Source organism: Callorhinus ursinus, unplaced genomic scaffold, assembly GCF_003265705.2.
Source record: "Callorhinus ursinus isolate GAN/ISIS: 27379988/994484 unplaced genomic scaffold, GSC_fseal_2.0 scaffold4, whole genome shotgun sequence".
NCBI lineage: Eukaryota > Metazoa > Chordata > Mammalia > Carnivora > Otariidae > Callorhinus > Callorhinus ursinus.
In genome coordinates, this window is record NW_027397066.1 from 16,123,617 (window position 1) to 16,151,549 (window position 27,933).

The 27,933-nt window shown below is 37.6% G+C and overlaps 1 protein-coding gene across 2 annotated transcripts in view; it reads left to right on the forward strand.

Annotated features, from left to right (window-relative positions):
* SLIT2 (slit guidance ligand 2) overlaps positions 1-27,933 on the forward strand; it is a 360,710-nt gene that overhangs the window by 303,889 nt on the left and 28,888 nt on the right. For both annotated transcript variants that reach the window (XM_025887763.2, XM_025887764.2), the window contains 4 exons: positions 1-164; positions 11,824-11,948; positions 12,088-12,185; positions 13,440-13,579. In XM_025887763.2, the coding sequence (XP_025743548.1) occupies positions 1-164; positions 11,824-11,948; positions 12,088-12,185; positions 13,440-13,579 (527 nt within the window). The remainder of the gene's footprint in view (positions 165-11,823; positions 11,949-12,087; positions 12,186-13,439; positions 13,580-27,933) is intronic.

Here is a 27,933-nt window from a genome sequence, read left to right on the forward strand (position 1 = left end):
GGCAATTGGAGCCAACCCTCTTTACTGTGATTGTAACATGCAGTGGTTATCGGACTGGGTAAAGTCGGAATACAAAGAACCCGGAATTGCTCGCTGCGCCGGTCCTGGAGAAATGGCAGATAAATTATTACTCACGACTCCCTCCAAAAAATTTACATGCCAAGGTATGATTTTTAACGCTTTGCCCTCCTGTAAATAAAAGTTCGCTGTATTCATTTAAAAGGAAAAACATGGCTGCTAGACCTCAAAGGTACAGCTGAAAAGCCCCTAATAAATCATGGCTAACGACTAATGACTGCTTGCACAGGACCGAGCAGTTCCCTGAGGAGCCCCAGTAAAGAACCGGGTTTTTCAAATAAAAACTGCAGAAGTGATTAATTGGAAATGTCGAAGTTTTCTTTAAAATGTATGGCGAAATGAAGAGTACGCGATTTCTGGAAATTTCTTTCATAGCCTCTAACAAGTACAATATTTTGCTTTTGGCTTGTCTGAACGTGTGCCCGGCTCCCAGGGCTGCCAGGGCCCTGTGGTTTCCTGACACCAGGTAAGGAGAAGCAAGCCCTCCCAAGTGGTCGGGCCAAACCCTCTGACTCGCCTCCCATGTTGATGTGGGTGTCTCTTGCTTGTTTGCATCCCTCTCTTTTCCCCTTGTTTTATGTATCTGTGGATTCTAAATGGTGGCTTCGTGACAAATACGTTTTCTTCTCTTATTACAAATAATCCGTGCCCGATATAGAAAATCCAAATAGGAAAATGTTGACGACAACAAACATTGTATGTCTTCAAGAGCTAAAATTATGCATTAATCACAATACCCAGAGATAACCACTACTGAACTTGATTTTATTAAATATGTTTTATGTGTAAAACTATGTCCTGGTATTGTGGAACTTAGAGAGGTGTACAGTATGGTCTTGCCTTCCAAGGCTTGCAAACCTAGCTGAAGAAAAACTTTCCACACTTGAAGATTTTAGGTAGGAAAAACATCTAAGTAGGTGATACTGTGCACTGGGTCATGGTGTGAGTTTCCAGCTTCACGTTTTGATAGTTAGATAACCTGAGTTTAATAGATTAACTAGCCTGTGCCTCAGTTTCCTCATGTGTAAGCAGAGATGATGATAGTGCATACCTGAAAATGTTATTGTCAAGATTAGATGTTACTACATGTGAAATCAAAAAAAAAAAAAAAGGGAAAAAAAGATCCAAATGACAAAAAAACAGAATAGAAGGGTAGATGGGGGGGGGGGGGGGGGGGGGGGAAGGGGGGGGATAGAGGTTAAAGAGCACAAACGTTGAGTGATAAGAATAAGTTGCGAGGATCTAATGTCCAACATGATGAGTGTAGTTAATTACTCTGGAAAGTTGCTGAGAATAGATCTGAAACGTTCTCACCACAGGCACACAGGGGTTAACTACATGAGGTGGATATGCCAAATACTTCGATCTTATTAATCATTCCACAGTGCATGTATATATCAAATCACCACATCATGCCTTTTAAATATATACAATTATATTTGTCAGTTACTCTTCAGTACAGCTGGGGAGAAAGATTAGTTGAATTAATGTGTGTAAAACACCTTGCCTTACACACAGTAAGCACTCAGTATAGATTAGCTGACAATTTTATTATCATAACACTTTAGAACACCAACGACACTGTGATGTAGGACGAGCAATGTTTTACTGACCAAAGAAGGAATTTCTGAAAACCATATTCCCTCGAAGCATTTTTTTAAATGGCATCTGATGTTTTTTTCAGAGCTATAAATGGCTGCAAATGAGGTAGTTTGCAGTGCATTGTAAATATTGACATTTTGAAACAAAACTCTTCCAGGGGCGCCTGTGTGGCTCAGTCAGTTATGCATCAACTCTACTTCCAGTACCTTGGAGAATTGTCTCATTTTTTGCTCCAAAAGTATATATATAATTTGAATTTTTAAAATGTCCTTCAACCAAAATCTTTGAGTTTTTAAATTTTTCTTAGAATTGAATTGCTGTTAATACTCAGGCACCATTGCTTGGGACAGCATAATTATTTATCAGCATGTTAATATTTTTATTAAAAATTGAAAGTAAACTTTATTGGAAATGCCTCTATGGGATTATGTACACTGATTGCAAGAGGCTTTGCAGATAATCAGTGTTTTAAATTATTCTTTTGTAACCAAAGATGTTTCTTTGGGGCAGTGCCCCCAAATTTCTGGTGTGCTGAAAGGCATATCGTTGTTTTGGAAGGTGGAGGAGATTGTCAAATGGGAGATAGGGAAAGAGAAACTGGCATTAAAACTTTCTCTTAGGCATCATCATCGGGCAGATGTGTTTTAGCGAGCTGATATGGGGAAGTTGAGAAACTATAAACTGATTTTGTTATATTTCTCTGTAACCAGGGATGCTTGTTCTCCTTTCTGAAAAATGCTGGTGCTTATGTATGTTTCTCAAAGGTTAGAGTTCCCTGGAGATTCTTCTTTTAAAAATATTTCATGATAATATAAATTTGAGAAAAGCTACATACTTGCATTCAATTCTCTGAGGGACATTGTTCACAATCATTTACTACATGTTCTCAGAAGTCCAACACATACAAACGTACACACATACATAAGTGACTGTTTAGCTCAAGATATAGCTAACTGATTTGACCTTTTTTTTTTCAGTTTATTTATTTATTTCAGAAAGTGCGAGTTGAGGGGAAGAGCACAGGGAGAGGGAGAAGCAGACTCCCCGCTGAGCAGAGAGCCTGATGTGGGCTCGATCCCAGGACCCTGAGATCATGACCTGAGCTAAAGGCAGACGCTTAACTGACTGAGCCACCCAGGCGCCCCGACATTTTTTTTCTTTAATAGCCTCTTGCTTAGTTCTTAGTGTAGCATGAATTGAAATATGCTTGAGGGAAAATTAGTCTGGATCAGTGATGCATGATAAAACTTTCTGCAGTGATAAAAATGTTCTGTATCTGCGCAATCAAATACGGTAGTCACTGGCCATGTGTGGTTGCTGAAAGGTAGCTAATGCAACAGAAGAAGCGGATTTTTAATTTTATTTAATTTAAATTTAACCTGAAAGAGTCAGGCGCAGCTACCGGCGCCCATGTTGGAGAGCGTGGTTTCTGCAAAAGCTCGGAGGAAGAAACTGTGTCAGAGGAGAGTGGCTGTGAAAAGTTTAGTGCAGGTGTATCTAAGCCAGTTGTTGGGGCAGGATGTCAAGTCTGAGGATGGTGCCACGGGAGCAGAGCTGTGTTGTAGGAAAATGCTGGAACTGTGGTTTAGTACTCATAAAGTTCTCAAGTCATCAGATTGCATATACTTCAAACCATACCCTAAACTGGGTAGCAGATAACGTGGGTGTAGGGCAGGTGACAAGAAGTGTAGACATTCAGAACTCAACAAATAGAGTGTAATTGCATTTAGCAGACTAAGATTTACTCAGTTTTTCTATAACTTAATCTACTTTTAGAGTGATAGCAGATGTTGAAACTCATAATGCCTTTTGCCAGCATTTCTTGGTAGTTGTCAAAATACTGTGAAGTTTCATTGTCTTATGAAGACTCTGCTAGTTGAAGATTTATGACAGTTCATACGGCATTTCTGCCACTACTACCACCAAGAATAATAATGGTAATAATAACTAACAACAGCTTATATCAAGGGTCTGCATTATGCTGAGGATTTTACATAGATACTTATCTCTTGTAATTTTTATATCATTCCCAAAATAAGTACCATTATTTCCCCATTTGGGAGATGCAAAAATTATAATTTAGAGAGATTAAATAATTTGTTCAGAATCACTCAGCTCCTAAAACAAGGAGCCAGAATTTTTGACTCACTGACTCCAATGTTTACCGCTAAAATTTACCTTATAATTTTCAATAAAAATGTTCTCAAAACAAATCAGTATAAGTAAGAGTGCCATTCTACTATTGAAACATACTTAGAAAATGAAAGTTTTGGACCACTTTCATATGCTTTGCTAAAAGTATTTATTGATAATAAGTGGATTGGTAAAAGGCAAAGTACTCTAATCCACTAATTAAAATAATTCACTCGAAGAAATCTACTGAGTACTGAGTTTTTGAGCTATCAGGGCTTATGAGCTTGAAAGCAGTAAAATGACACTTCTTTAAATATTTTATAATTTGAGTTTTTAATATTTTAACTTTTCCCATAGTTATGCCAGTTTAATATGTTTTATTTTACTCATGAAAATCATGTAAGTACATGCTCCTAGTATTAAGATTTGTAAATATGCAGTTTCAAATTACAGCAGGAAGATAACTATCCTTTAATTGAAGACATGCTTATATAGCTATATATAAATATAATTTAAATGTTTTCTCTGCTAGGAAGGGCTAGACCATTATTTTGAGGAATATATTCAGTTAACAATTTTTATCCTACATTTTTCAGAGTATTTTACTTATGGTATATTATCATAGTTTCAGGGCACAACAAATAAATAAATTGGATGAAATAGATTATTAGATAACATTTAATTAATACCCAGATTAGAACATTCTTGAGCGAGAAGGAAATGGTCGTGACTTCTCTTGATAACCCAGATTTCCAGTCTTCATCTGTTAAATATCAGGTGATGCTAGAATGATCAAGCAGTCTGTAGTGAAACAGATTTTTGCCTTCCCCATGGAATGCAGAATATTGTTAATTTCTGATATTCTCTTTATTGCTCTTGGTTCAAAAAGATTTAGCTATACAGACAACTAAGTTGTTCACCTTTAATTTGATAGACATTTATTAAACACTTAAATGTGCCAAAGAATGAACAGTCTAGTGGAAATGAATGATATATTCCTTCTTTCATTCACCAAATATCTGTGAGTTCCTGTTACACACCAGGCACAGTTCCAAGGTATTAAGAATCTAGTTCATGTTATAAACCGGACATAGAAAATTCTTGTCTTCGTGGAGTTTATATTCTACTGATAAATACATTTAAATAGATAATTTCAAAACAATATGGTGGTTTGGCAATAGAAATATATATAAGATACTAATAATGTGGGCGCCCGAGTGGCTCAGTCGGTTAAGCGTCTGCCTTCGGCTCAGGTCATGATCGCAGGGTCCTGGGATTGAGCCCCCACATCGGGCTCCCTGCTCAGTGGGGAGTCTCCTTCTCCCTCTGCCTCTCCCCCCACTTGTGCTCACTTTCTGTCTCTCTCTCGCTCGCTCTCTCTCAAAAATAAATTAGATACTTAAAATTTTAAAAAAGATACTAATAACATAGATCCAAATCAAACAATCATGGATTTGTAACTGATACCGCCAGGTCCATTAGGGCTTCAGGAGAGTCTCACAGTGAGTCAAGAGGAGCCAAGAATGGAACACAGCAGAGGGGAAGAGGCCCAAATGGACAGGTGTCTGGTAGCCGTGAACTCAAATAAAGAAGCAGGAATATGATGCTCAACATACTTCATTATTTCATTTATAAAAGTTAGATAAAGGGTCAGAAAACCTGGGACCTCTTCATATCTCAAGATTATCAACATTTTACCACCACATGAATCTCTTCCACTAATATTATATGTTAAGATTCCTCTAGATTCTGGAATTCCTGGGGAAAATTCCACTTCTCTCAGCAGTAACACGGTAATACTGTCACTTTTTTCAGCAAGATCAACATCTTCCTTTTAGAGAAGTTCTTGACAATCCTGAGGTCTTTGTTTTGTGTCTCAAAATTATTGGTTGATATTGTCTTTAGTCATTTAGGCAATTAAATAACATAGCCCAGGGGTCCCTGGGTGGCTCACTCAGTTAAGCATCTGACTCTTGATTTTGGCTCAGGTCGGGATCTCGGGGACATGGTACTGAGCCCTGCATCGGGCTCTACCCTCAGCAGGCGTCTGTTTGGGATTCTCTCCTCTCCCTCTCCCCCCCCTTCTCTCTCTCTCTCTATCTCTCTCTCTCTCTCCAATAAATAAGTAAATCTTAAAAAGAATTAAAAAATAATAATAATATAGCCCAAACTAGAAGTAGTGAAAAATTCACGAGATCAGTTTTGAAGTAGTATTTAGAACTTGGTCAAATCCTTTTTACATTTTCAGATTTATTACCACCAGCGCATAATTATAATTTTGAAATAAACTTAGCTTTCCGGGGATTATGAATTGCTCACTGGCCAAAGAAAATATTCAGGTTTGTACGTAGTTATTTACCAAAAGCACCATCTTTAAGAAACAAATAAGGACTATTTTTTCTTTTCTTTTCTTTTTCTTTCTTTACTTTTTACTAAGGACTATTTTTCATTATACTTTTGAAAACTTAAAACACTGGGAAAATTTTAACAGACATTAATATTAAAAGGTTGATGAGAACCAACAGTTCATATTCTTAAATACTGTACATCCATATTCAATCTGGTATGATAAAATTCCATAAAATAATTATTGCCCTTTTCCATTCAGCTGTGACTCAAGAAGCTCATTTATTGGCCTGAGGTCACATGTGTACATGGCAAATAGCCAAGCCTGGTGATCCCAGAGGTGTAACATGCAACCTTTGTGTTTTTGTTAAATCATTTATGTAACTCAAATTTATAAGATTTTAACCCCCTATCATCTGTTGGCCATCCCCAACTCTACAGTGAAACTACAGGGATTCCAGCAATTTGCATCTTGCTAATTTCATTGGCTTCTTTTTAGTCCACTTTGTTTTTCATCTTAGACATTGGGAGTGACTGCTCCTTCTTGTACCTTCTCTTTACTCTTTCTTCATTCCTTGGCTGACATCTTTTTCTTACATTCTTTCATATTGACATACAGCAGGTTCTCTCCCTACCCCTGTTAATTGATTCCAATCACACAGCTTCAAATGTCAGCCATGATTTTTCCAATGAACTACAGATTTAATATTTCCATGCAACTAGTGAATTCCTCCCCTGTGCAGGCTTGTAGAAACTTAAAACACATATTCCAAAACATGCCTTTTCATTTCCCACATCCTCTTGCAACTGCATTCTGTAGTTGATATATACATGTCTCTGATACTGAACTGTAAGTTTTTCCAGAAACTTTGGCATTTCACTTACCTTTGAACTCCCAAAACTTAGCTGACTGCCTGGCACAAAGTAGATTCTCAATAAATATTTGATAACTGAATGACCTAATGATGGAATGTTGTTTAAAAATATGCATTTGATATTAGTGCTTAAGAAATGCAGTAATGTAATAGCAAGCAGAGCTTAGGGTTTGGGGGTTTTAAATAAAAACCTCCTTTTAGTTAATTATGCCCAACATCAAATACCCCCTGTATTTTTCCTGAGTTGTCTTTGATGTACCTTTGACTTTATACAAGGGCAGTGCTAGAGGATTCTCTTATTTGACTTAGGTTTCCAAGGGATGCCAGAATGAAGGCAGACTCTGAGATATAGTTAGAAATTTGTGTCTGGAGCTTTTAGTAATAAATCAAAGTGAGAATGCAGTTTCTCAGTGGGTGGTGCTATTCGTGTCAGGTGTATAGCTAGTGATTTCAGTCAAGTAAGCAAGTCTGCCTACAAGCTTTAATGGATTTGAGGTCCAGCAGTTTGTCTGTTAAAGATTAGAGTAACTGGCAAAGACAATTTGTTAACCAGACTTTTGGCTCATTTTCCCTTTGAATTATTAAGCTAAACACATTTCCAATCCATTCAGCTGATGCAAGAGGGCTCTCTTAAGTCAAGACCAAGTCTTAAATCAACCTAGTTATCCTAGACTGCCCTCCTTCATTTCAGTGACATTAGTAAACATCTGTATTCCTGAAGCTAGATTTTTTTTTTCTCCTCTGTGGCACACATCTTACTAGGGCTAATGGGCTGGCAGCAATTTAAAATTTCTTGAGACTGGTTAACTTTGGGCAGGTGGAAAGATTGAAGATTGGTGAGGTTGTTTCAGCAAGCAAGCTGTAGTTTCTTGCCAAGCAGCAATGTAAGAACAAAAATTCTCCTTCATAATGTTGTAATGTTTCTGGTGGTTGTCCATGCCAAATTGACAAATGACAGTTGCAGTCCTTAAACCCATAAGATCATTAATTCTCGGTGTTGTTACCCAATGGATAATTATCTCTCAGTGCTCCCTGCCATTACCCCATGATTCTGATAATAATAGTCCCAGCAGTTTTCCCAAATTTCAGCATCTCCTGGCATGGACAGAAGGTACTCAGTGAAACCTATAATGAATGAATGAATGAATGAATGAATGAATGAATAGCAAGCTGTAGTTTGCCTTTGTCTATGCTTAAATTGGAGTAAACAAGCAGAGGAAGAATTCCTTTCTCCTTCTAAATGAACTGCTCATGTTCCTCTCAGCTACCTACCTTCTTTGAAAGTCTAGGGAAGACTGTCAGAACTTGCTGTGGCTTCTGTGCTTGCTCTCACTGTATTCTGTACTCAAGGCTCATGAACATTTCCTTTAATGCTTAAAGCAACCCATTGAGATGGCTACCATTACTTTAACTCCACACACTAACAAATCTAGATTACTAACTTAGTTTGATGGACCTCAGATTCTCTGTCCAAGATTACTTGCATTATGATAAAAGACTTGTCTAATTCCTATTCCTGGACATCTTTCATCTGGGAATACTCAAGTGTGCAAAACTGTACCTGTGTTGTTTTTTTCCTAAAGAGCTGTGCTAACTCTTTTACCATTTTGTTATGACGTTAGCATCATACTTTAGCTCTGATATCATCTCCTTGTTTTATAGAAATGGATTAAAGATGTTGTTCCCCTTGAATAAGAACTTTGAGGAAAGGATCTCAGAGATAAGTGTCCTGGGTAGAAAATAAATCACAAATTGAAGGCAAAGAGAAAGTAGAAGGTCGACTTAGAAGAGGAACAATATATTGGTAGGAAGCTGAATGGGAGGAGAGAGCCAGATACAAGGGTTATAATTCTGAGGGCTTAGAATATAGAAATGAGTAGATTTAGATAAACCAAGTGGATCTTAAAATCACATTATAGGAAGGATGTTTAGTTAGGTGGAATCATAATCTAAATAAGAAAATAAAATAATAAAAATAAAATAAGTAAGAATTATATAATTTTTAAGGTATTTGGGGATACTAGAGACTATTTGGAATTGATAACTCACAAACATCTTTTGAATTACCCTTCATTCAACCTCAGGAACTAGAAATAAGAAATCATCTATGAAGCATTGACTTTAAAAGAAGGGTTTGTAAAAGAAAAAGTGAGTAGAAGGGTAGCTGTGGTAGTCAACTTTATGAACCTGAAGAAGTCAGAACTCAGTATTTTAGAATGACAGTCCTAATTTTGATGCCACCAAAACAGTTTGCAGGTTTAAGAAATAGATCAAGAAAAGCCTGTGCGTGTGGGAAAGGTTGTTATTTTGATTCCTTTAGATAAACTGACTATATATGAGGGAGCAATGATCTCATGTGGTTTACCCATAAGAAATTCCAGGTAATGAAAACAGTTGAGCAGGATTACTTATATAGGAAACCAAATTTGGTCCTGGAAAAAAGTGCAGAAGTTAGTGCTTATTGGTTAATATATAGTTCAGTGGATATTTATTAAATAAATCTTGGCTCTGTGCTAAACTGGATTACTTCAGTCTGACAATTTTGTTATCGGCATACTCTATTACATTCTTCAAAATGCATTTAATTGGTTTTCTTGAAACAATCTCTGGCTTCTCATCTAAACAATCAAACATAATTTTTGAAAAATGTCACATTCCAAAGAATAAACATAGAAACTGCCAACCCTGAACTCCTCTATTCAAACGGCAGTCTTATAAGGTTAAAACGCAGAAATAGACCAAGAGACAGTTTTCCTCAGGGTCTTGGGAAGTGGCCAGATGAGTGTTTACAGTCTTCGTATTTGCTGATGTTCTATTTTGCTTGTGTACATTCTTAGCTGTTTCCCCCTACGCCTTTTTTCCAAGTTAGATTCTTCTCTCTTCTACCCGAGCTGAGGTACCCACTACTTGCTTTTCTATTGCTGATTCCAAGCATGATAAGGTTAGCGGACACAAGGCTATTTATGGTGTGGTATTATCTTAATTTAACTTACTGCTTTAACTAACTGCCACTATTTATTTCTCCAATGTGCTGAAATAGCTAAATGTACTTGATAAACATGTTGGGGCAGGGGCGAGAAATTAAATGTCCCTGAGCATCACTTTGGTATTGATCCATTAGTTACTCTGGTCTCCCAGAAAAAATGAAGGGGACACTGTCAAAGCCTCTCTAGTGACTGAGGTGTCACTAGAAGTAAACACCACCCCTCTCCATTAATGTAGTCATCCCCAGAACTGTCGTCCATTTCCAGATGGTTAAACAAGAAACAGGAATCTCTTTGTAGAAAGATTTCAGGGGTTTTTTTGTTAATAGAAAAACTGACCGATACAGAACTCTATCCTCTTTTGGATTTCACTCCATAACCATTAAATGAATGTGGACTGGTATTTTTCAGGGGTAAAGGAATACACAGATATGAAGAGTTCTTATGCCTACCATGATAATTTACATTTTCTTTCTGTTTCTGTGAGTACACCAATAACTCACAAACATTAATCTGTAGAAAAATCTGATGAACGATAGTTTATATGAGCAGAAATCCTACAATTGGGGTGGAGCTACCTTAGAAAGTTAGATCAGCAATAGTGGGAAGAGGGGCATGCTGAACAGTCAACTCAGATAGCTTTGCTGGAAGTTACATGGGATGAACCATACAGCTGGGATTATCGCTCCTTCTTCCAGTGAGGATAAAGAACTACAGAAGTATTGCTGATGACAGAAATATAATGAATATATTTATGTTATAAAATATGTGTATTTTATATATATTAATATGTCACCCTGATACTGTCCTCATTGGTTGCCAAGAGGCAGTCTAATGAGCTCTCAGAAATATGGCCATAAGTAGCCTCAGTGGAACATAATTTTATCAGACAGTACAGTTTCCACATTGTTAGCCATTTATGGAATGAATATGTGTAACCAAAGGAAAATGGCTGCAAATGAATCTGCCTTTAATCTAAACCTTTCATGGGTCAGGGGATTTTTAAAGTGTGTATCCCAAGAGGTGAGATTGCAACTGAAGATGATTTCGACAGTATTTTCTTCTTGGTGGGGAAGAAACAGAAATCTCACCCCCCACAGGCCTGTGCTAATGTGTTAACATACTGAACCAAAAGGCTATGAGGGAGAATATAATGGAAATTACCTTTTTGGTTTATTTCCAGGTGCGTAAAAGTGGCACTGTTTTCTATCTCCTGTATGAAAGTAACACTACTGGACTAATGATAGCCGGGCAGGTGCATACTACTGTATTTTTAATTGCACTGACTGTTTCTATTTATGCATTAAACTTCCCCACACATCCCCCAACCTCCCCCACCGCCACACACACACACACACACACACACACAGACACACACACACACACGCACACACACAAAGTCCTCTTTGGGATCCAAGGTATGCATTTCCATGACAGCTGGCTGAAGTTAAGATGGTGACACTGGCCATGGAATGCATCCACACAGGCTAGTTGGCCATGGGGGGATTGACCCTGGGACACTGGCATCACTAACATCAGATCCTAACCATTTAAGTTCACAGCCCATAGTCCCATTCTGACATTGGGCACTCTCACCATGCCTCTCAATGAGATGGTCTCCTGTTCCATTCGTGAACATTATACGATGATGCTGATTTCTGTTCTGTTCATGGAAGAGATATACATATAGATAGGTGACCAATATTTTTTATACAAAATCTACTGTTACATTAAGGCATTTAAATAATTTAAGTGAACAAAAAATACAAAGCATCAATTTCTTATACTTTTTAATTAATTTTCAGGTCCCGTGGATGTCAGTATTCTAGCTAAATGTAATCCCTGCTTATCAAACCCATGTAAAAACGATGGCACCTGTAACAGTGATCCAGTTGACTTTTATCGCTGTACCTGTCCCTATGGTTTCAAGGTCAGTAGAAGCTTTTGAGGGAGCCTGGATCTGAAAACATAGCTTTCTTTGGTGGGTCCTCATTATTCTGTTGTGTTTTCTCTCTGTACTGAGATCTCCTTTATTTACACTTGACTTTACTTGGCCATTCCTTCTCTAGGGACAGGACTGTGATGTCCCAATTCATGCATGCATCAGTAACCCATGTCAACATGGAGGAACTTGCCACTTAAAGGAAGGAGAAAAAGATGGATTCTGGTAGGTCATTAGTCTATAATATTCTGTCTGAAGCATTGGGGCAAGAATAACTAAGTAAACATTCATGTTCCTTTTCAAATCAAAAGGTGTTATTCTTAAAAGAAGCCAGAAATTTATTCATAAGGACAATATGTATTAGTCCTTCTCAGAGATATTGTAATATGAAAAACAAGACATTACAGTATTCTCAGTTCAGGATGCTATAAAATCAAGAAATTTTTAAAACATGCATGTGCGTGCTTATGATTCATACACTCAGATTAGGTCAAGACAAAGTAGTAGCTCTGTTATGCTAATTAATAGCCAGTAGTCTCCTCTTCAAGTCATATATTCATCTGTTGCTTTGTGTATTGCTTTAACAGACAGTGTGTAATGATAAGATGTAGGTCCCACTGAAAGAGACAATTAATGATTTATTTCCAGGCCACAAAATGAGTAGACAAACATGCTGTGAACATTTTTAATCTGGAGTTATTTAATCATATGGTACAACTACTTCAGATGTACTTCATGAATTATGAAACAGAGTTCTTATAATGACGGTAATAATTTCACATAAGAATGTTAATCTGCTACAAAGCTTGTTGGAAATACCACTTTTTATAATTATTCTTCGTTTCTGCATTCTGTTCTGAAATGGTCTCTTTTTCAGTAAGACTACTCAAAGATTATTTTGATACCTATCAAGGTCAAGTGTACAATGTGTTATTGTCATGGTAAAATTGTATCTGTTGAGACTTAACGAGAACGTTTACATTTTATAATGACAAGGAAGATGTAATTTTAGTTTCATACTTCTTTTTTTGTTTTGAGACATGGAAGACAGTATAGTTAGGGTAGGAGGTATTGTAATTTTTTAAGTCAGAACCAGTTCCTCCTTATTTATGAGCAGAGAAGCATGAGTCATTTTATTAGAGCACAAGGTGAGATTAAGATAGCTAGAGCTGTAAGCTTTGCTTGTGTTTTAGACCTGCCAATACATTGGATTTATTGACTTAAAAGACCACGGAGCCATTTGCCCTCTTGCAGCCAGCAAAAATTTTCTTTTTCAAATTGTTTCTGATTTAGGGGATACTACCTTAAATTCATGCTTACTACATGTCATTTAAAAGCATTTTAAAGTTCAATTTCTTACAGTTAAAACCTCTGTAGTTGATGATTGTGTTTAGGTTTTTTCAATTTTTGGACCATATGGCTTTAAAATGCAACATGAACATGGGGGTTTTTTTTGCCTTTTCTCCCCCTGGTGTTCAGGTGTATTTGTGCTGATGGATTTGAAGGAGAAAATTGTGAAGTCAATATTGACGACTGTGAAGATAATGACTGTGAAAATAACTCTACATGTGTGGATGGAATTAATAACTACACATGCCTTTGTCCACCTGAGTACACAGGTAGGAAGAGTAGGAAATTCTGTGCCATCGATAATGTATCTGTTTGAAAGCATCACTGGCAATGTGCTGTATATGTGTAGTAAGCCATTGTATTATTCAATAACTGGTAGGTGTTTTGAAAATTAGATGTAATGTGAATAACAGAGAGTTAAGAGGGTTTCAGCCAACCAAATGAAAGACCAAGCAGGCATCTACATAAAGTCATGCTATCCAGCTGAAAAAGAAGTTATCATTCTGAAGCTTTTCATCACAGGGTTGCATAACATTTTTCATGCAAAGAATTTGTCCTGTGCAAACCAACCCACCAATACACAGATGAAAAGGGGGACCTATTTTTCACATAGTGGAAACATAACTAAGCATTTGAGATTACTTGTGTCCATATGTGTTTCTTCAGTAGTGAGTGTTTTCCTCTAATAACTCATGTCCTTCAAAATAAAATGTAATCAGGAAGATACTAAGCACTTCGGATAATCATATAATTATCACCTTTTTTTCTGACATTTTGTATCTGGGGGTGACAAATTTCCTAAGTCTTTCTGAGCTGGTAAACTTCCCTGCATAAACCAATTTGCTGTAAAGGCCATGTCAAGTTTAGACCTCCTGTTATGTCAGAATATCTGTTTTGATTGATTTTGAGGGCTATGAATAAGAAGCAGAATAGTTACAATCTTGTTTCTGTAATAAACCACTTCATTTTACAGTTGATAGAGAAAAGGAGAATGTTACACATTTTATTTGTAAGAAAAGGTGGGGAAGTAGATTCTGTCACTCTATTCAAAATTACCATTTTCATTTTCATGGGTATTTTTCCTTAACCATATATTTCCTTACAATTTTAATACATAGTTAAGAATATCAGAGGGTAAAATAACTATGTAGATGACTGAGGTTAACATCTCTAAACATGAAAAGATGAGAGCACATCTGTATGATTCACTTTCCCAGGGATTTGTCAGAATAGCATTGAAATTTAATCTTTCATGGAATACTCAAACTTTGCATTTTAATAACTACTTTTCTTGGTAGGAAAATGCTAGGTAAAATAAAAGTGTTCTGTTTTGACATCCCAGATCTGTTTGAGTGCCTTCAAACCTGTCTTTTCCATGATACGTTTTTTTTTTTTTTTACACCAGTGAAGCATATAATGTGATATATTGAGTTTCTAGGAGAAATGTGAACATGTTGTATCATAATCGTTCTATTACGTATATGCAGCCCTTGGACCCCTTAGTGGCTAGTTTGAATTCCTTGATATTGTGCATTAATAAAGGATAGCAAGTATATTCAATAGGTACCCATCCTAAAACGGTTGGGAAGTGTAAGTGCTACATAGCTTTCACATTCACACTAATATTACTTGTGTCACACCTCAGACATTTGCCACTGGCCTGAACGCACAGATCCTGGAGCCCTTGGAGCTACCCTGAGAATTGTTGGCTGAGCTAAGTTAGACTTGTACAAGAAACCCAACGTTTGCACTAAAATCTGTTACCTAGTACCTTCTTAGGATGGAATAATTCTGTTTGCCGATCATTGTCCTAATCATTATCGAAAGGGCTTAATTCACTTAATTTTGGAAGCCTCTTTAAACCTACACCCACACTGACCTGGATAAATTGGACCCAAGCATTTCAAGCACGCTTAGGTTAGCCAATGAGCTCCTGAGCACAGAAACCAAGAATTTATGCATATCCCCTGATGAAACCCTAGGCTTGAAAGCACTGCGTATTTAGTTCTTACACACCTTTTTTATGATAATCTACATCAGGTGGCAGACTCTTCTCAGTTGATTTGGAGGGGTGCACCTGCTTCGGCTTTAGATTTGCTATATGTTATTCCTAATCCATTTCTTTTGAGTCTTATCTTACCTTCTCTCCCTTCATTTTCCAAGCTTCCTTCTAGTAGCTGCTCCTCTTGAACACATTTTCTCCATCCCGGGTGATTCAGTTCAATGGCCCTCCCTCTGAGAAGTATCATGAAGCCTCATTTCCTTCTGTCAGATCTTTGAAACATATCAAAAAACCCTGAGGCTTAGCAAAACCACTTTTTAACCAAAATACGACATCTATAAAAGCCATCATGTGGGGATCTGCCATGACTATCTGTCCAGAGCCATTTGGCTCTCAACAAGAACTGAGGCTGACATGTCTTTAGTCATAGCTATTGCAAATACCGGTTTGCCTTAATTTGGGCAAAGGAGAAACAAAAACATTGAACTCAGTAGCAAGCTCACAGCATACAATACATGAAGATACTACCACTGTAACTGGGCTGGGTCTCGTGGGCAACAAAGAACTTGACAATTTGGCATCAGAGCAAATATCTATACAACGCACATTTGTAACCCATCCATTAGCTGTAGTATTTTTGTTCATATGTGAAATGAGCTCATTTACAAAATATCAAGCAACCATCTGCAGATTTTGAAATCAGCGGCGCATGAGTGGCCTTTAATTATGGGAAAGCATAAATTGGACTCTAGAGTTTCATATCATGCTTCATCCAAGGCTGTAGTGAGGGAGGATTTTTTTTTTTTTTATATAATGTGGCTGTATTGTTTTAGATTTAAGATTGGAATCTGATTAATGAGTAGGAGACCTGGGAAAAGAAACCCCTGCTGTGCTCAGGGAATATAATCATGTTATCATTGCTTAAAAATCACTCAAGTCATAAGTTGCTTTTCTGTTTGGAGATGTTTTACTCTATACTGCCAAAGGCAAACAATGAGAAAGGGAACTGTTTAGCAGGAACAAATAAAACTTTACGGGAAGAGGTTGTAAATTATTATGGTGAAAGGTTTTATATTTGGCACCCATGTCAAGAGTCAGAAATGGACATAATGTTAACAGAGAAAATTCAGAGATCTGAAAGCAGTCCGACAGAAACCTCATGATGTGATAGGCAGGCTATAAAACGGAGCTAAAAATACTCAAAACAAAATGAACCACCATTGGGAAATTAAATTTATTTAAACCCTTGTAACCAAAACATCACAGTAAAAAGTTACTGATTTATTAAAGGAGAAAACTCGCTATTCTTTCCTGCGGCAGGGATTGACAACATCAATTTCAAGGGTCAATATTGTTTTATATTATCTAATCCTTGCTATGCCTTCCCCACCCGAGCTATCAAAACTACTCTCTTCTACCTAACCCAACCCATTATCTGTCCTTCTGGTTGCATAATATGACTGTTGGTTGCTAGTATTTTTCAGATAAGATTAATTTTTGGAAAATTTAATTCACTGTGATTTTAAATTAACCTTACTGTGTTAAGGATTCAGGAAGTAGGACTCTGGAATTATTACACAAATAATTTAAAAATTCACTCTAGGGTTTTAATTTTAGCTTGCAAGATTATTTTTGTTTTTGTTTTTAATCATTAGTATATCCTTCCCAAAAACAGCACATATCTTGGAGCTATATTTTTAAGGAATCCCTCAAATTAAGCTCAAAACCTATAGAAGTGAAAATTGTAAATATGGCATCCCTGCAATGTTGACAAACTTGACACCTATTCTGAAGCTCTGGTATGAACTTTAGGTGTTGAATCGAAAAATATGTTTTTGCAAGTTTCACAAGAGAGTCAGAACCCTGGATCAACTCTGTCATGATGATGTTTCCTAACACTCTTCTCGTGGGACCATATACAAAGATGACACAAAATTGATCACAGGATAAACCACAGTAGTATTAATGGGTTTATATAAATTGAGTGAATGAAAGCTTCCATACAAATTGGGCATGTAAAGACTTAGAATGTATTTGGTCAAAAATATCCAGACCATTTTAGTTTTTCCATTTTGTACCATTATTCCTTTGTTTTCCAAATCTCCAACACCCACACACAAACCATGAAGTGCACATCTTAAAATGTAGAGCTGCTGGTGGGTAAATGAACTGATTTAGACACGGACCTCTGGCTCCCTGTGATGGCGTTTACCTTTTGCCTCATTTACTCCATGTTTGTGTGTCTGGCCCGGCTGTAGGTAAGAAATCTAAGGCTTGCTTCAGTTTGCTCTCACCCTTGGCTTCTCTGTTGTTACTGCTGCGCATTGGCTTCGTGTGCTCCGCTGTTGTACTGCAATGTAAAAAGTCTTTTGTCTCTTCTGTCTTTGTCGCTGCCAGCTGATAATCTGAATGAGGTGGAAAAAGGTTAGTTGCCTTTTAAGTCTATTATGATTTTCATTTTAGTTTCCCTCTTTCTTTTAAAGCTACATAGATTTCATTGTGTGTACGTGGTAAAAGGAATGTTGGCAAAATCTGAAATCAATATGTCAAGTCAGGCATTTGGATCCTTGACATATCGTTAGCTATGCCAAACACTATAAAAAGGGCATCTGAAGTGCACACTATCAATTTCTAGAAATCTATGAAAGAAATTCTCTGAGTGGGAAGAAGGGGTGGCTAAAAAGAAGGACTAATACTTTATACTTCCTACTTGTTTGTATGCTTTAAAGATATCACAAACAGGAATTACTTTTACAATGAAAACCATAGGTCAACAGTATAGTTTTAAGATAGAAAAATTTTTAAATAGTGGGAATTTTCCTATAACTCTAAACTAACATCTTTAGTAATTTGAATCATGGAAAATATTGGAAGATGTATATATTTATTAAAACCTTTTATAAAATAAGTAATGACAAAGCCAAAGAGGTTGATTTTTAGAATCACATTGTCGAAACATCATAGGATAGCATGAGTATTAGGCACTATTTTCAAATCATATAAAGAACCATATCTAGTCATTGACATCAACATGGTCTATAGAGCTCCCCAAAAACATCAGGGCCCAGGAAAGGAAGTCCTAGAGTAATTACAGTGATAGGCATTTCTGGGGAATTGTCATGAAACCTTTGTGAAATTCCATCTTAAAGATTCAGAGTTATTACGAATAACATTGGATTTTTGCTTATTCAGCTGACCAGACATCTGCATGTGTCATGCGCAGGCACGGCATCCTACGAGAAGCACAAGATGTGCTTGTCTTGACATTTCCGGTTGTATGTGAAGCATTTGCAGTAGGATGATAGGGCTAACGTGGAATGCATTATGTAGGAGCTCCCTTTGTCTCTGCATACTACCGATTTCATTATTTTTTCTGTTGCATTATTCAGGTGATATGCTGTGTTTTGTCACTTACTATGTACAGAGTTAAGCTGAAAGACATGAAAAAAAAATGGCTTTGTATTTTAGAATCTTAAAATATAGCCTGTACAGTTCTCAGAGGATTAATGAATCCAATACTATTCTTGGGCAAAGGTCCTCTTTTCTTTTTACAAGTAAAGCAATTGGTAGTCTGGGACAGGAATGTTTAAGGTTTGATTCTATCTCAGAAACACAATAGCAATTGTTCTGTTATAGGATTATGTCCTTAAATAGTTATATAAACTCTCAGGAACAAGTTTGGCCGTGTGATAGTGTTTTAAATCACCATGTGGTTTCATATGTTGACTAAATTTCATGCTTATGTTTATAAAAGATGCCTTCTATTTCTAAGACTCTGCTGCTGACAGAATTTGTTTGAAAAGTAGTCAAATATTCTCTATTTTTTAACCCAAACCTTAACTAGAAATTAAATTTCAACTTCTTTATAGCAGAGAGTAGCTTTCTTAAATAAAAAGAAGCTCCATAATTAAGTGACATATTGTTAATTTAAAAGAACACTATAGATGTGAACAATAAGGATCTAAGCAATAACTTGTATAAAATGAGAAAACATTAACCCAAGGATACATACCTTTTAAGTAAGGATCTAAATGCAAACCAATGTCTAACTGACCCCAAGGCATACACTGTGATTTGAGGGGGGGGGGAACCTTCCACTGGCATCAGTCCCTTCTTGTCTGCTATCTTCCAGTTGGAAAGTTTTCACATCCTATAGTGGCTTTGCCTAATCATTTATGGTAAACAAGTTCTTCTGCTGTCTCTTCAGCTTGCTGTATATAATTATCTTTTATGTGCATTTGAAAGGAGTAAAGTTATAGCCACAGAATTCAGGGGCAGGCAAACAATCTATTTTATCTACACATAAAAAAGAGAGAGAGAGAGAGAGAAAGTGCCTAATCAATGCCTGCACAATTAATTAATTATTTCTCCTGATGATTAGACTGCCTTCCATCCTGTAGGGCAGGTGGGGTACTGACAAATTTGTGTAGCTGATGGGAAAAGCTCAGGTTTCTTATCCTGGCACTAATATTATCAACTCTGGAATCTCTTGCCGACTTGGCAGTCTTCCCCCCACCAACCCCGGGAAACAGGGGTAATGACATACGTCCCACTTCACATCGGTGTTTGAGAATAACATGGAAGAATGTATGGGAAAACATCTCACAGGGTTAAATTTCTATACTTAAGAAATACCAGGGGCTGCCATTCTAATGGCATAAGAATTCTTAAGGGAATTTTGATAGAGGAAATCCTACCTAAAGTAAATTATATGTGTGAAGGAAATTTCTCTCCCAAAATTTTTCAGTATATCTTTCTGTAAATTACTATTTTGTAATTCCATTTTCCATGCACATTTCAAATAGAAAGACTTTAGAAGTGTCTTTGGTTCTCTTTACCCCCTCACTCGACTTCGAAGTATCGGAAAATATTAAATGCTGAAGAACTCTTGGATTTCACTTTTTTTTAGGCTTTGTGTATATTTTTAAATTGTTATGATCTCTTATTAACAGTGACTCTTTCTGCTATTAATTCTGCCTCAAAACGTATAATACTTTATGTCAAAGTCAATATAGCTACAATCATGCTTGCGGTCTGTTTTAACTGGAGAGAAAATTCTGGGAGCCTAACAAGATAATGTGATTTGCCTTCATCTTCCTACCTTTCAAAGCCTTCTTAAATTTGAATCTCAGAAAACATTTTAAAGATCCTGTTTGCTCTTTAGGTAGTAGGCAGGGCCCACTGAGCCCAAAACAACAGTTTAGCTTAACCAAGCCTTATTCAATCTAATTTGGATTGATTTACTTTGAAAACAGAGTTAAATATTTCTACAGTTTCAGTAGATGTTGGAAATGGCTACACTATTTAGCCCCGATGTTCTAATGAGGAAGTGCTAAGAAATACATCCTTTTTTGTTTAGTTTGGGGAGAGGTAAGGTTTTCATTTTAAAAATTCAAAAGATATTTATTGAGAAAATACCTTATGCAGGACACTGTGCTAAGCATCAAACATGATTTTGTTAAATTCATAAAACATTAACCTGTCTACCAGGCAAACTGTTTGGCTTTGTTTCTTCACTTCGAGTTCAGTTTGGGTCAGTTATTTCACCAGTACAAAGCCATCCTCTCTCATATCCAAGAAAGTTAGCAGCATAATATAGTTACTTTACTATATGATAAGTAAAACAGTCTTTTCTGAATGAAAGCTAATCAAACTTTATGGCAAACAAAGCCCTATGGAGCAACCCATTTCATCCTATTTAGGACAAAAGTGAGAACATAATATGACTTTCCTTGTTTGAAACATCTTATTATCCACATTTATAGAATATTTTCTTGAGCCTTCCTATTTCGAATTATGATTAACTTTTTCTCATGAGATTACTCTGTGGCAGTGTATCCTTCTGCACGTGTCCCATTTTGCACACCTCTTACATCAGAGGACATTTATCAGTGTCTATTGGATCTTCAAGAACTCACGGCCCCTCAAGATCATTTTCTTATATAGAAATATAACCAGTGGAATTAATTAAGTTTAGAGAAGTGCGGAGGATCTGGGTAGTTTATTGATCATATTTTGGAGGTTAGTGAACTTTCTAATTGATAGGATGAATTTCAGTTTAGTGAACACAAATAAGAAAGCTTTAATATTTTAAGCATATTAAAAAGGATCCTCAGGAAGAGTTGGCTCTTTAGAAAGGAAAGAAGGAAGGAAGGAAGGAAGAAAGGAAGGAAGGAAGGAAGGAAGGAAGGAAGGAAGGAAGGAAGGAAGGAAGGGGAAAGAAAGAATAAGAGAGAGAAAGAAAAAGAAAGGAAGGGAGGGAGGAAGGAAGGAAGGAAGAACAGCACACTTAGTGATCAATAAAGTCAATTATTACCATCATCATTGGTAAGGATACTGAATATCCAGATTGGAGACAAGGCATCTGTTCGTGTTAATGTGCTCTGGTGCCTGGGATTACCACCTTGAGCAGAAGATGTAACAAACAGGGCTGGACTGGTTCAGCAAAAGAGAAGAAAATAGAAATGCACTTCTTTCAGGTGTAGTTCAGTTAACAGTTCCTGGGATGACTCCCATCATCCCATCCTGCCCTCTACTCAGTTCATCCACCTCCTTCCTACACTGAAAGATCTGTGGGAGGAAAGAGAATGTTTTTTCTTTATACAAATAAAGAACAAATGGGAAATGCACAGTTTTTTACAGGAATTGGGTGGAATTTTAAAAATGTTGGTCATGAAAAACATTCAGGTCCATTTATCTTACCTTTTCAACCATGCCACTTGAGTGCCGACACACAGCCTTCTACCATTCCTGAATTCACGCTCCCCATTTCCAATCAGAACGGTCATTCTTTGGCAGATGGGATTACAGGGATATCAAAGAGCCAACAGGCTGTGCATCTAGTCCAGCCTGCAAGGGCGCACCTCAGGCTGAGGTCTCAGAACACAGATCTGCTGCTGGGTTTCCTTATTCTCTGTTCTTCCTTCCATTGTTCTTTATACCACCTGGGTCTCTTCATTAATGTTTTTAAAGTGTTTTTTCCTGTAAAAAGCAATCAAGTAAGTGCTGTCTTTCACATTATTCAGCAGCCATCGAGTATCTAGTTTGTGCCAGGCAATTTGCTAGTCAATGGAATGGGAAGGAGGAGGTGTAAAAATATCAATCAAGGCATCCTTTGCCCTCAAGTAGTGTACCTATCAGAAATTAAATCTCATTTATTTTGTCCAATAGATTACTGTTTTTGATACCTTCCCTCGCTGTGCCAATTCAAGTAAGGTAAAATTAGTACCATTTATTCAGGATTTTCTTGAGCCAAGCAAGAAATCTAAATGCAGATATTTGAGGAATGATGCATTTGATCCTCCAAAACTCTGTGTCCTGGGGATGAAACCAGATTTCCTCCCCTGTTACAAGTGTATTTGAAAGTGTCATAACAGATTAAGTTTAACACTAGAATTCTGGTTCAGTTATTCAGATTGTTGTCATAAGTTCCCTCTCTATTATTACTAATATTAATGATCCTTTTGTATTTAAAAGAAAACAAGTTTGGTAAGAATTTATAAATAGGAACAAGAACAGCATGCAGTGTCAGCCCCAGAACCCTCCCCTCCCCATTCATACATCATGAATCCCAGAACGGACTCTGAGCCTTTTTTGGGGGGCGGGGGGGAATTCAGAGAAAAAAGAAATCTGGTTACGTTAGCAGGAACTAACGATGTCTAAGTGTTGTGTACCCATATCTAACACTGTTTTTGTTGTAGAAATCCTCAACCTGAATTTATAACTTTTAACTTTTGGAAAAATTAAAATGTGATACATATTAAATCAAATGTACTTTTTCCTATGGCTTTATCAGTATAAAACAAATGAATATTTTAAACAGAGTGATTTGAAGTTGAAAAATTTCAGAAATCCCAATCCGGGGGATTAGAATTAGACCTCTCTTCTGCTCAGCAGGCTTTGAGGACTGAATAAGCCCAGGTGAGACATGCTCTTGCTCAGATTTCTTGGCAGATAGAAATCAACTAATTGTCCATCTGCTAACTCTTCATAAATATCTTCTTCCTGAAAGCATAGCTTACCTTGAATCCCTTGAGGGGTAATAATGAATTTGGGGACTGTGTTGTAGAGTTTTTAATAACAAATAAAAATGATAAGTCATTCAGCCAGTTTCTAAGCCAGGATGCTGTCCATAGTTTAGTCACTAAATGAAGCCCAAGGAATACTGGAAAATTAGGCATCTTTTTTTCTTCTCATTTCTCCAGATTGTAACTTCTCCAGAGTAAGGACTTCATCATGCATCATCATTCATATCCTTTAATCATTGGCTGGGACTATCTCAAAATATTTCTCCCCAGCATTTTATTATGAACATTATTAAACTAAAACAGCTTTGCATTTTGATCAAATAAGAAATTCTCACTCCAGAGTACATGTGAATTAGTCCTATTATTAGTGGTTGATTTCCTTAATAAAACGTATTATTATTTTTAAATTAATAATAATGTAGATAGTTGGTAGTTATTAATTGTAGCTCTCTGCAAGTTCAAGCCAATCTCCGTATTCATCGTAAAGACGATGAAACAAGACATTGGACTCACTTTTCTCCCTCTCTCCAAGACACAGGTGCTCGTGATTCTTTTGGCCTTTGTCACCTTTAAAACCCTAAGGGGAGGAGAATCTTCATTACAGTCCGGGTCCATCTGTCCTGCAAACCCTAACTGTTAACACCAGTTCCCCTTGTAGAGAGACTGAAAGGTTTGGTCCAGGTCCACCCAGACTCAGTGCTTTGCAGATAGACTTCCAGCCCCCACAGCAAATGTAGAGCCACCTACTCAGCTGTGCTCTGCTGGACCTTGACTCTTTTGCAGTGCAGAGGTCATGGTCATAGGTTGCTTCCTATCCTTGTGCACCACTTGTTCTTTAAACTCTGTTAGAGAATCTCAGAGACCTAAAAGAAAATTTTAGGCCAAGGAGAGGACAGCCACATGAAATGAAATAAGAAATGAGACATAAGAACCAAAAAGAAAGAAAAGAAACAATGGCATAAAGTGAAAGTTTTGTTCCCCACTATAATCCTCTAATAATTTAGCACTTACCACCTGTGTTTGTTTTCTAGGGCTACTGTAACAAAGTACCACAAATGGGTGGCTAAAAGGACAGTAATTTAGGGTCTCACAGTTCTGGAGGTAAGAAGTCTGAAATCAAGGTGTCAGCAAGATCTGTTCCTTTTGAGGATCCGGAGGGAAGGATCCCTTGTGGACTTCTCTCCTTGGCCTGTGGATAGCCATCTTCTCCCTGTGTCTCTTCAGTCTTTTCTCTGTGCCATATTTCCCCTTCTTATAAGAACATCAGCCATAATGGATAAGGGCCCACCCTGTGACTTCATTTTAATTTGATTACCCCTACAAAGACACCATCTCCAAATAAGGTCACATTCTGAGCTACTGGAAGACTCCAACGTGTCTTTTTTAGGAGACAGAGAGAAGGAACACAAGTCAACCCATAACACCACATCACTATATTTTAAACTTTTGATTTTGCCCCAGAAAATCTGGTCATTTCAGTATTTTCTATGTCACTGAAAGGTACTTCCTACGATACATACCAGAAACCTAGAAGTCTGAGACAGCTCCTTCTCTTTCCCCTGCTCTCATCCAGCCCATCACAAATTCCCACAAATTTTGTTTCCTAAACATCTCTCCAGGCCATTCATCTCATCTACCACCACCCGAGTGCAAGCTGAGTCATCTGTCGTGTCCATTTTTATCTGCCCTTCTGCAGTCCATTCTTCAGTGGAGCCAGAATGTTCTTTTCACCCAAATGAGATTATACCATTATCTTTTCAAAGTGCAGATATCATCTGATCATCCCCCAGTTTAAAACCCTTCCATGGTACCCATTGCCTATGGAGTAAAGACCTTCTACCACATGGCCCCTGCCAACCTCTGTGGCCTTCTCTGCTACATTGTTTCCCCAGGCTCACTCCCAGGCTGTCAGAGCTAAGATTTTCCATGCATCCAGCCTCCTGCCCAGAGACTCTGCCACTGCTCTGCACTCCCCCTTCACCTTCACCTCCCAGTCTCACTTCTTCTGAAAACACTTCCAGCAGGGTCTGTCCCCCTCCTAGAGCACCAGGACATCTTCTGCTTAGCCTCTATCACACAAGCAATTTTATGGTTACTTTTGAAATTATTGATTAATATCTCTCCCCTCTCCCTCTCACGTATGAGCTCCATGAGAATACGAATATCATTTTGTCGTTGTTGTAGTTACAGTTCACCCTTTTACTCCTAGCATTAGCATAAGTCCTCATACAGAGTTGACACTCACAGTGTATGGTGATGTTAAAAATCTGATTTGTTATCATCATCATTAGAAAAAGGGGCACCTGGGTGACTCAGTTGGTTGGCCGACTGCCTTCAGCCCAGGTCATGATCCCGGAGTCCTGGGTTCGAGTCCCACGTCAGGCTCCCGGTTCAGCGGGGAACCTGTTTCTCCCTCTGACCCTCTCCCCTCTCATGATGTTTCTCTCTCTCTCTCTCTCTCTCTCTCTCTCTCTCTCTGACTTTCTCAAATAAATAAATAAGGGCGCCTGGGTGGCTCAGTTGGTTAAGCGACTGCCTTCGGCTCAGGTCATGATCCTGGAGTCCCGGGATCGAGTCCCGCATCGGGCCCCCTGCTCAGCGGGGAGTCTGCTCCTCCCTATGACCCTCTTCCCTCTCGTGCTCTCTATCTCTCATTCTCTCTCTCTCAAATAAATAAATAAATAAAAATCTAAAAATAAATAAACTAAATAAATAAAGAAAATCTTTAAAAAAAGCTATAGGGCGATCATTCCATATGGTATCATGGAGGAAGTTTGTGGAATAGTTCTGAAACTACTTCAGTAAATTTGGTAAATAAGAAATGTAAACAAAAGGATAAGTTAAGATGCCAGAAGTATAAATGCAGATAAAAGGAAGGGCCCCCCCAAGAAGGAAGGAACATTGAGATCAGCTAGGTTCATAGATCTGAAATGAAGCAGGAGGCAAGGGCAACGCCAAGTGCAGGTATCCTTTCCCATAACAACCATTGAAATGCATTGGGATTTCTGCCTCATTTTAATAATATCACAGTATCACAACTTCAGAGGGTTCTGGGCACATGCTGACACTTTGTTCTTACCACTGAATGCAATAACGTTTTGTGCAGCTCAGGGTGATGCTCCCTCGGCTAACTTGCTGTGTACATTATCCATCTTTGTAGAAGCTTCTTCCCTTTTTTTTTTTTAAAGAATTTTTAGAGCCACAGTTGACCTTGCACAACTTCCATTCCTGAAGATAATTTTACCAATGAAGAATGGGGGCCCAGAGCAACAACAACAATAAAAAAAAAAAAAAACAGTTCACTTTCCTGTAACCAAGCCACTGTTTTATACAGAATAAGTCACAGATGGCCATTTTAAACAATAACTCAGCAACCCAAATATCATTTCACCAATTAAGAATACTTACTCCCCAGGATGTCTTTATGCTGGCTCACTCCTCACTCCAAACAGCATTAATTCTGATGATCTTGCTTCTGTTCCACCTACAAGGTGACTGTAACACTGATCATTCAAGTTAGGGCATCTGTGTGAATGCATGGGGATACTACTGATAATTACCTTGAGACAACAGATAAAAACCAGAACAGTCCTGAGCAAGCCAGGATATGTGGGCACATGACCACTATATAAATCTTCAGAAAAATCACATTTTCAGGTGTTCAGTAAGTAGCGATCATATTTCCTTCTCAAGAGTGGGCTTTGAGGAGCCATTCCCTTTTAGAGAAGAAGGCATCACTCTCGCCTTGCTCGCTCACAGCTCATACTAGTATCACTGTGGAACTTGGCTATTTCCAAGCCCACTCTCTGCTATACTTACATGGTAGATACAATCAAGAGGAAGTGATCCAAGAACTAGATGTCACTTTCTTACAAAAAAGACACCTGTTTAGAAGATGTAATACCTTTTCTTCACAAATTATAGCAGATCATTCACTAGCCTTTGTTACTCTGAAGAAATAATCGTAGGCTTCCTGTTGGACCATTTTCCATTTCTTCTCCAAAACATGGATCTCTCTCTCCCTCTCTCTCTCTCTCTCACGCATGCACACACACACACACACACACACACACACACACACACACATCTTTTTTTTTTAATTCTCACAAAAAATAAAAAAAGGAAAAGAAAAAAGCTTAAAACTCCAAGCATAAGGCAGATTAAAAGTGAAATCACACTGGGAACTTCTAAGGGTATAGAGCTGAAAGCAAATAAAAAATAGGATTTCCTGGGATTTAGCAGAGTGGGTTGGAGCTAAATTATGGAATCAGTGTTTGTCTAGACCCCTGTCTCTTGAGGGGTTCCTGGGCACTGAAATTTAACCAGTATTCAACTACATTGCCCTTAACCACTCCAATGAGCTGACTTATCTTTCCTGCTGTCATGTTAAAAATATAAAGACCTGCTTACAGGATTATCGATTATAACACTAACCATGTATAGTAGAATAAAGAACATTTCCACCTTTCCTTTCTATCAGCTCATACTTTATTATCTCAGGAAGGAAACTAGACACAGATGATACCGTCTCAGGCAGGCCTTGGACCATCAAAAGCTCAAATACAGTTGCCTTATTTCCTATTATTCTCCCCTG